The sequence below is a fragment of the Daucus carota genome, chromosome 3 (genome assembly GCF_001625215.2).
Source record: "Daucus carota subsp. sativus chromosome 3, DH1 v3.0, whole genome shotgun sequence".
Classification (NCBI taxonomy): domain Eukaryota; kingdom Viridiplantae; phylum Streptophyta; class Magnoliopsida; order Apiales; family Apiaceae; genus Daucus; species Daucus carota.
Genome location: NC_030383.2, coordinates 54306466 through 54317392, shown reverse-complemented (window position 1 = coordinate 54317392; position 10927 = coordinate 54306466). Strand labels below are relative to the sequence as shown.

The window sequence follows — 10927 nt, the reverse complement described above, 5'->3', positions numbered from 1 at the left end:
TATCACTCACCATTCGCCGTGCCCCGATAAGATATCAGAGTTCATAGAGAAGCATGACTTGGACCTTGTTTTTCGTGCTCATCAGGTTAAACATTAATTTTCTGTTTTCAATGGTTAATTTGCACAGGATTTGATGTTATAATATTTGTGCAGATTGTGGAGGATGGTTATGAATTCTATGCTGAAAGACAGCTTGTTACCATTAGCAGGTTAGGAGGTAGTTTGATCTTCTTGTGGGTTAGACTGCTTTATCTATTAAACTTCTATAGAATTACTATACAATCTTATTATATGAATAAAATCAGATTATAAATTATAATTAGAACGGGAATGAGTTGTAACTACCACGATCTGCAAGTCTTGATATTACTTCCAATATAGTTTATTTGTCTGTCACTTCTTTTAGTGTGTTTTTTTTACCATTTTATCAGGTAAAGTTAAAAGTCTTTCTCATCTGAATGAGAAAAGATGCAGCGCTGACTTTTGCTTGAACACAGTTACTACTTCATTTCTTTTTTTGAAACTAATTACTACTTCATTTCTAATGGTGGTTTCAAAAGTCAAAATTTTGTAAAAGTCAATTAGCCTTGAGTTAAAGATTTATATTTCTTTTCTTTTTTTTGCAAATTTTTCTGAAAACATGACCTGGCAATAGTTTGCTAGACTGCTCAAAGTCTATCGATTATCAAGGCTAGTAGGCTACATCATCAGGGTATGGTTTCAACACCATTGGTCGTCGTGAATTAATGCTTAAGGCAGCCTTCAGTGTTTTCTTTTAATTATTTTGGTATGTTTTCTTTTAGTGACTTTGGTAAACCGTTATTATAATAGTTGCCAATTTGTCCTCTCACGAGTCCAGACATTAATTTCTTCCTACTTCAGGTTGGTGCTTAGTGAATTCCCAAAAATAAAACATAACTCTGCGTCTGTTTTTCATCATCATTATTTGTCATTGTTTGGTAATGTCATTATCATTATTGATAAACATTTAATTTAGAAAATATGGTCTCATTTTATTTTTCTTCCCTTGACAAAAGACTTGCATAAAAAAATTCGCGTCATTACTACTTTTCCATCATTATGGTCAATTGAATATGTCAATACCATTCTATCATAATCACAACTTGGTCACAAATATTAAGTAATAACACAGAACAATTATAGTAGCCAGTCTTCAGAATAATTATATTATTTAAAAAAGCTTTACAGTTGTTACTCGTTAGTTAGAACTTAGAACCTATATTCATTGCTCTTATGTATTGTCATATGCATGTATGGTCTCAATGCCTGTATATCACAGAGGTACTAGTTCTCCCCAGAAATGGATGATTGTCACTACAACATATCTTTTTCAATTTGTGTTTTTGGTGTCGGATGAAGTGCATATGACCGTTTTTCTTTTCGCCAGTAGAACGAAAAACCAGTAAAAAAAAACGTGAAGCATATGTTGTACTATTACCTTACCTGTAAGGATCTACAGTTCTCAACTCGGGTCTCACATTTAGAATACCAGGAACTGCAGTGTTTAACTGGGGCAATGTTATGTAGATGTGTTACGAAGTAGTCCAGTCCCCAGACAACTTGCTAATGGCTAAAAGTTCAACATTGTTATTATTGGTAATAACGTGTGAGCCATTGATAATGACAATTGACAAGAAAAGCTCCGGTTCAATAGATTTTTGAAGTCCTTGGTCAACATTTCATCCCCATAGTGGAGTGTTTGTGGTTCTATAACATTTAAGTTGGTTAAGTCTTTCCCAACCAGAAAATAATAATTGGTTTAGTTTTAAAACATAAAATTTAAAATGAAATATTACGCCGTTCATTTATAAATAAAGGCAATTTTATATATTAATGACTTTTTACAACTATCTTTAGCTAAAATTTTCTTTTTCTTAAAAAGCAAAATATTTGATACAACATAATATATTGCCTGACAACAAGATTTATTCATGGCGAGGTTTTGAAAACTTTTTGTTTGAATCAAAGTGATGTTGGATATACTAGTGGGGAACTTGTTCTCTGTTCTGTGGCACTCATATTTAGTTTTGTGGCACTCATATTTAGCGTTTTCTTTTTGATGTATTATTTTCTGAATAAATTTTGTATTTTAGTGATGTTTTACAAATTTATCATTTGTGAATTTCTTATTATATATTTAATTTATTAATTATATGCTTGTACTTTTTTATTTTATTACAAACATATTATAACAATATTAGGATGTTATTTTGTATACTTTATCTGTTGCTATTTTTATTTAAAATATGTATACTATGATATCTTGGAATATTTCTACTAATTAATTTATATTAAAAATTAAGTGGCTTATATTCTTATATATTTCTAATCTTTATACTTATTCTCTTATCTAATTATAATACTAAAATTAGCTCTTTTTTTATTAAGAATGATATTGAGATTTGTCTTATAGTTTTGTGTATCAAACTTCTTTTTTTTTTTGGAAGTAACGAAATTCATTAAACTCGCAAAGAATTAGAAGATAATGTCTCCAACAAATAATGTTGAGGAGACTCAAATATATTGAAGCTATTTAGCATACAAGTAATACGCGCGCAAATTTGAAAAATATTCATATTTTATAATTACTTTTAAAAATACGGTCAAAATTGTAAACGAAGTTGCTAGCTAATTAAAAATAGTTGATTTTCAGGTTATTGAAATTATAAACAAGGTTACAAATATTATTGCTTTATAATTTGAATATTTTTGAAATAATCTCCATAATTATATCTCGATGACCAACGACATCGCCTTAGTTTGATTATATATAGCAGATAATTACTAATTTTATATATTTATGGTTGACTTTCTCTAAAATATAGGTCTACATATATTTCAATATCGATGCATCATCTCTATAAAATTTATTGTAGGACTTTGACAATTGGCAGGTGTAATTAAATAATAAAAGTCCACTCATGAGGTATATTATTTTTTCCGTTCGAGATAATTCTAAATACATGCTACACTGATGATGGTAATATTTGTTATATTGCAATATTTTTTCATTCGGTATGAAGAATACGATGTTTTTGACTGAAATTTAATTATCTTATAAATTAGGTGAGACGTAAATATATATACTTTAGTGTAGACTCTGGAAAAAGTTACTATCAGAATTTTATTAACGCCGGGGTCGAAGGTCGCGTAAGCAAAAGAAGAAGTCCTAATCATACATACTGAAAGGGAAGATTTTTTATATTTGTTATATTGCAAAATAAGATTTTTGATTTTTTTTCCTCAAAAAAAAAAGATTTTTGATTTTTCTACATTTTGTGAATTGCAATTACTTGCATAGATTTTATCTCCGTGACTTTGACCTTGGAAAAAAAAAACCTTTTACTTTATGAACCAAGAATGAAATATCACGAAGAATGATATATTAGGTACTCTACAAATATCATCGTGTTCGTTTCAAAGTTTGGACTAAATGCCTAATTCTTCGACGTAATGTTGGGGGCACTAATTTAATTTCAGATCATATGGTGTATTTATAAATATAAATATGATTTCTTATTTTATACAAGTATTCGGATGAAATATTATACCCAACATACTACTTCAAGCACTTTTAGGAGAAAATATATTTACCTTATCAAAAGAAGTAGAAATTCTTTATGAGAGCCCGTAGTAGAGTAATTATTTTGTCATCAATTTATATAATATTTTAGTTTCAACCGCAAAAAAGATAATTAGCATTATTTAAAAGAAACTATTGACTACTCATCATAATTTAACATATCTCGTACCTCATCAGTGTTACTAACATCAGTTTTGATCGTTTCGGGATTAAAGAACTTTAATTGTTTACGCGTCATTAGTCATTACTGCCAAGTTAAACATAAGAGTAAATCTTCGCGTACATCCTTATACACTACTAACTCACGACCTATAATTTAGGAACAGATTAGAACACACGTGTCCAGTTTTTCTTTCATTTTTATTATCCATTAGACCTATAAAAATATAAGTGATATCAAAAACTTATGTATATACATTATTTCTTTATTAATGCAATTTTGTTTGGTTTTAAATCTTGTTTTTTTTATCACAAGACACTTAATCATATTTTCTATATTTCTATGAAAAAATAATATAATATATAAATGTGTTAAAAACATTTCTCAGATCAATATATCTATAAAATATATAATTTTTACTTGACATAGTTATGTTCAAAAATAATTATACAAAAATTTAATATAATTTTATATCACACTGCATTCATTCTTTTGAATGAATAAAAATAAATTTTGTTTCAAATCATGCTAAAATTATTTATTTTAGAATAAATTTCTTTTCAAAAAATTATCATAATAAACATCATATTTACATAATAAAAATAAAATGCACGGCAAAGCATATAAATTAGGTTTTTATAAAAAATGAATGATATAATATTTAATATTTTATCACTCGCCTAAACAAATTTCATAATATAAGTTATTTTATAGATATATCAGGCTCATTAAATTATAAAAAAGTTATATAATAAAATTTAAATATGTGATCATAAAATAAATAAATAAAATAGAAAAAAAAAGATTTAGGTTATAGTTTTTGTAAGTATATTTTTAATCTACAGTTAACCTGAAATGATAAAAAATCCTGAAGACTTAGACGTGGGTACAATTTAGAACTGTTCCTAAATTATAGGTAGTGAATTAGTAGTGCATAAGGATGTACGCGAAGATTTATTGGTTTCATAATTAGAAATCTTGTTAAAGAATGGGGGTAATGCTACTGTCCCGCTGTTCCCGACAAACAAATGACTAATTTTAACCGACTGATTGATATGCGGGGTCTTATGTCTTATTATTACTATTAGTGTGACCAATTATATATTAAACATTTTTTAGATAGATAGCATTTTTCAAAAAATGAAAAATTACGTGTACTTGTTTCTTTTTAAAATAGAACCAAATTAAAAATAAATGGCAAAAGGCATTCAAAAATATGATTTACATTTTCACTAACATGCATAATTTCAAATTCTCACCTATATATCTAAATATGATATTAAAAAAATTATAGAATTCCTACAAAGCAAAGCTAATATAAATATGATAAATACATATTAACATATAAACTGTAAAATGGCATGTAACTTAATATTTTTAAACAACTTATAATAAGTAGTTAGTTAAAAATAAACCAAAGAAAGTACATCCGGAGTACCCCTCAAATGGTCACAATTGATAATTTATATAGATATTTTTAGTAATGTATTCAGGGACGGATCTAGCACACAAATATTAGGGGGCATCAAGCAAATTTTTGAAAAACATTTATATATTTTTAAATTTTGTGAGGTATATTTATAGTTTTGCAAATTTTAAAATGATAAAAAAATGTAAAAGAAAAATTTAATGGGGACACGTGTCTCCGGTATCTTTTCTTATATCCACCCTGAATGTATTCGTATTTAAAAGAAAAGGTATTTGGTATTGAAAAAGTTGATATTTTCTTGTCAACTATCGCGTAGATTGTCCCTGTGGCAAACGTTATACTTATTCTACGTATATTAAATGCGTACGCCTTTAAAAGGGCTTGTTGGTTTCTTAGAAAATTTCTTTGGCTAGCGGAAAAACGTTGTCCATTATTGGGTATAACTTTGGTTGACTCCATCAAACAGCTTGTAGTTGACATCCTCTCCTCCTCTTGCTCTACCATTATATATACAACTTACATCTTCTACTCTTGTCATTTCATTACAAAACTCTAACTAACCATTAAATCATTCTTTGATCTACTATCTCATTTCATTACAAAACTCTAACTAAACATCAATCATTCTTCTACTCTGTCATTTCATTACAAAAATCTTACTGAACATCAATTATATCCTCAATGAAGATCAATATCTCCTTTCTTTCATGCCTTCTTCTTTCATTTACTTGTCTCTTGTCATCCCAAATCATCAATGGAGCTTCTCATCATGGCAATACTCATAAGGTTTGATCTCTCTCTCTCTCTCTCCCCCCCTCTCTCTCTCCCTCCCTCCCTCTCTCTCTCTCCCCCTCCCTCTCTCTCCCCGTTTATCTCTCTCTCTCTCACACACACACTATGTTGATAATCTTGTACATATAAAGTACTAAGCTTGTGGCATGCATGTTACGGTTTATGCAGACTTATATCGTGTACATGGGAGACCCACTAAAGGTGGATCATGCATCGGCATCATCTCTACACAGAACCATGCTTCATGGAGTCATTGGCAGGTGATTCAACATTTAAATTCTAATTCCACGTACTTCGATTTGAATATTTCACCCAATCCTAATATTTTATTATCACGTTTGCAGCAAGGCATCTACTTCTTTACTCTACAGCTATAGGAAGAGTTTCAACGGATTCGCGGCCAAGCTAACGGAGGAGGAGAAACATAGAGTAGCCAGTAAGTACTCAAACCTCAATGCCTTTTATTTGAAATTTTGTTGCTAGTAATAAAATTACATTTTTTACTAATATGAATGTTTTTTTTGGTATTTTTCAGAACTAGAGGGGGTGGTTTCTGTATTTCCAAACAGAAAACTCCAAGTGCATACAACAAGATCATGGGACTTCATGGGATTAACTCAACAAGTGAACAGGACAGCCTTGGAAAGTGACATTATAATCGGAGTCTTAGACACCGGAATCTCTCCAGAGTCTGATAGTTTTCGAGATCAAGGACTTAGTCCAATACCAAAGAAATGGAAAGGGTCTTGTCAATCTTCCTCCAACTTCACATGCAACAAGTAATTAAACATGAAAACTCACTTTTCAAATCTGAAGTAAAATAAAAAGGACAGATTATTAATATTGCAATGTTGTTGATGCAGAAAAATTATAGGAGCTCAATACTTTCGCAGTGCTGGATTTTTAGACATTAATGATGTGAAATCTCCTAGAGATGAACAAGGCCACGGAACACATGTTGCATCAATAGCTGCTGGAGGATATGTTAGCAACGCAAACTTAACGGGGCTTGCCAATGGAACAGCACGGGGTGGGGTTCCATCAGCAAGAATTGCAGTGTACAAAGTTTGTTGGTCTGATGGATGCAATGATGTAGATATCCTTGCAGCGTTTGATGAAGCGATTGCTGATGGAGTTGATATTATTTCAATATCTGTTGGAGGAGCTGCTACTGATTATTTTCAAGATTCAATTGCTATTGGATCGTTCCATGCCATGAAAAATCGGATATTGACTTCTGCATCAGCTGGTAATAGTGGCAACGAACCTGGCAGAGTCACAAATGTTTCGCCTTGGATTCTTTCAGTTGCTGCTAGCACGTATGATAGGAAGTTCTTGACAAAGGTGCAACTTGGCAATGGCCTGAATTATGAGGTACTTTTAGCTGTTTCTTACAGCTTTGTATTTTCACATAACTTTATCTGATATGTATAAAAAGTTCATCGTACTAATTAAGTTGAGTCGCTTTTTTTAGGGAGTGTCTGTGAACACATTTACCAGCAAAAAGGGGAAGTACCCTCTGGTATATGGTGGAGATGTGCCAAATGTTATGGCTGGTTTTTCAAAGTTTGATTCCAGGTGATTATCAAGCTGTATTATAAATAAAGAAATTGCTTTAGAAAGTTGATTTCGATACAAAAGACTCAAATATGGTTGTGAATCTGCAGGTATTGTAGAAAAAATTCGTTGGATTCGAAGTTAGTAAAGGGTAAAATTGTACTGTGTGATGAATTGAGCAACGGGGAATCAGTCTTTTTGTCTAGCGCAGCTGGAACCATTATGAGAGATGCAGAAAATAGAGATAACACCAAACCTTTCCCTCTTCCTGCAACTTTCCTTGGTGTCGACGATGGTGATAAAGCTTTCAAATACATTAGATCTACAAGGTAATTTCCAAGACTATTTGTTCTTGATTCAACGATCCATTTTTTTGCAAAAAAAAACCTATGATTCATTCAACAGGACTTGACTTGGTGTCCAGACTCTAGTCATAGTCTTTTATGCATATATATTTATATTTTGCATATAAATGCTTTGGTTATATTTCCTATATTCTGAAAGTAAAATGTTACTAATTCTTGTGATATCTTATAAACAGGAACCCAACTGCCACTATATTTAAGAGTGTTGAAGCTGTTGAGAAAAGAACACCATATGTAGCCTCTTTCTCATCAAGGGGTCCAAACTCTATTACACCAGAAATTCTCAAGGTAGGAACACTGAAGTACTAGATATGGCACATCCATAAATATTTCCGTTTACAAATTATGTCGCGATTAGTTGTAATAATCTTCTGACAAACCTTGTGATTATGTTACAGCCAGATATTACTGCACCAGGAGTTGGGATTCTAGCAGCATGGTCTCCAGCTGCCCCTCTATCCGGAATAAATGGCGACAACAGAAGAGTTTTGTACAACATTAAATCAGGAACTTCTATGTCTTGTCCACATGCCACTGCTGTAGCTGCATATATCAAATCCTTTTTCCCTTCTTGGTCTCCTGCTGCAATCAAATCTGCTCTCATGACTACTGGTAAGATACAAATCTGAAATCTTACAATATACATTAGTCCAAATTCTTGATCAAATCCAAGCAACTAACATTGTGAACTATAACTTTTGTTTTTTCAGCCTTTCCTTTGAATTCTACCACAAACCCGGATGGCGAATTTGCATATGGTGCAGGCCACATTGATCCCATTAAGGCTTTAAATCCAGGCTTAGTATACGATGCTGATGAAATCGACTATGTAACGTTTTTATGTGCACAAGGCTACAACACAACAACTCTACGAAGTGTCACCGGAGATAACAGCACTTGCAAAAAAACAACTGGAGCTTCCGGAGATTTAAATTTACCTTCTTTTGCCATCCCTACCGCGCCACTGCAGACTTTCAGTCACAATTTTACAAGGAGAGTCACCAATGTTGGGTCACCAGTATCAAAATACAGCGTCAAAATAACAGCTCCTCCATCACTAAAGATCCGAATCGAACCGAGCATTCTGTCATTCACATCTATTGGACAAAAGTTGACATTTAAAGTCCAGATTGCAGGACAGATAGATAGAGCTAAAGTGTCAGCTTCTTTTGTGTGGGATGATGGCAAACATAAAGTGAGGAGCCCCATTGTTGTGTATGATTCCTCAACATAACCCATTTATTTGTGTAAATAAATCTCACAATTAACCATTAGGATTAGGATTTCAAAATCGGAATCCTTTCATCAAGTGTACATAAAGTCCAGAGGAACTTCATTCATGTAATACCAAAATAATTTCTTTGATTCAAATTTAATTATTCTTTGTTAAACATTATAGTACTGTATACTTGATCTCTTGCTAGGTAGCATGTTACAAGTTGAATCTGTTTCTAGTATTAAAGCATAGATTGTGCTATTGAGAATATGTATAGATATCCTGTAGGATCTGGGAGTTATAGTTAAATTCAAATTAACACAAATGCAGTTGTTAAATAGCATGTCTTGAGCTGGAGGTTTGATTTCATTGTAAATATATTGTATTTTGAAGTGACTTCTTGCTTAAAATAAAAAAGTGGAGTAAAAGTGAGAAGTAGGAGTAAAACTTTTAAGTTTTTAAAGTGTTTGGTAACTTTAACTTATAAGTTTTTTGAGTGTTTGGATAATCTGACTTATAAATTTGTGCAGTGTTTGGTATTAGAAGATATATTTTTTAAAAAAATTGTTATTGATAATAAATAAAACTTGGTTACAAATTAAAATACAAAATAATTGAAATATATTTTAAAAGTAATAAAACTTCATATAAAATAATTAAACTTTGACGCAAAATAATTGAAATACAAAGTAATTAAAATAATTTGGTAACAAGTTAAATGAAATTGAAAAGTATTTTTTTCATTTATTTCAGAATTTAAAATAATGTAGTGAGGCGGTATAAGGGGAGGAAGACAACCACGAGAGAGAGAGTCCGGATTTTCTGACGAAAAAAAGTGAGAAGCACAGCATAGAAGTAAAGAAATGAAGCTTCTCACTTCTGGCTTTGGAATTGAGGAAAAAGCGCTCCGACTTTTCTAGCCAAACCAACCTCAGACTTCAGAAGCACACTTATCCTTAAAAGAAGTGGTTGCTCTTCATTCCAAACACCCACTTAATCTATATGCATGTTATTGCTTCGGGTTAAAGTATCAAAAAAAAAAAAAAAGGTGCTGGACTAGAGGCCAGGCTGGGAGTGGACGAGAACAACGAGTGTTTTTATCTTCAAACTGTTTACTCCAGTTTCAAGCATGCTAATCATAAATTTTAACGTTGAACAAATTATTAGACACGTTAATGGGATTTTGATATTCACACGTTACAGAACTTGTTCCTGGTCTTGTGAGCAGAGGTGGCAAAATGTGTGAGTTGATGACTTGATGTAGTGATTGAAATTGCTGATTTTCTTAAATGTGATTTCATAATAGATCTAAATTCACAATTTTAATTTAATTTGAATTGATTTAATGATTTTGTAATCATATTGTCACTTCTACCTGTGAGTATCAACTATCACGGACCTGCATTTTCCTAAAATTTTAAGCTCTGAATGTGACTTTTTTTATTTAAAATGATCTTTGAACTTAATATAAAAACGTTAGCGACGTAAAACTGAAAATCAGAAATTAGAAAAATTTATTTTATTATTATTATATTGAATAATCTTTTATTATAATTTTAATGATAAAATTATTTTAAATTTTATATTTTTTCCCATCTAAATTATCGCTTTAAATCATAAATAATTATTTGAAAGCACCAAACCAATTCTACTGAAATGGATCTCATTTTTCTTATATTAAAAGATAGAAATGGATCTTCAATATTTCCATCCAAAATATAAAATCCTACAAGCCCAAACAAAACGTACCATTCCCCAAGTGCCCAATTGGATTCAAATATTGGCATTTGTGATTTGGCACTGC

The 10927-nt window shown here is 31.1% G+C and overlaps 1 protein-coding gene across 1 annotated transcript; it reads left to right on the top strand.

Annotated features, from left to right (window-relative positions):
- The first annotated feature begins 5181 nt into the window (after positions 1-5181).
- LOC108214598 (cucumisin) lies at positions 5182-9298 on the top strand. The gene is made up of 10 exons (XM_017386693.2): positions 5182-5979; positions 6154-6245; positions 6330-6421; positions 6521-6764; positions 6849-7359; positions 7460-7563; positions 7653-7871; positions 8084-8195; positions 8306-8519; positions 8618-9298. Exons 1-10 carry the CDS (start codon positions 5875-5877, stop codon positions 9139-9141), a joined length of 2217 nt encoding a protein of 738 aa, XP_017242182.1. The 5' UTR covers positions 5182-5874; the 3' UTR covers positions 9142-9298.
- The last annotated feature ends 1629 nt before the right edge of the window (positions 9299-10927 follow it).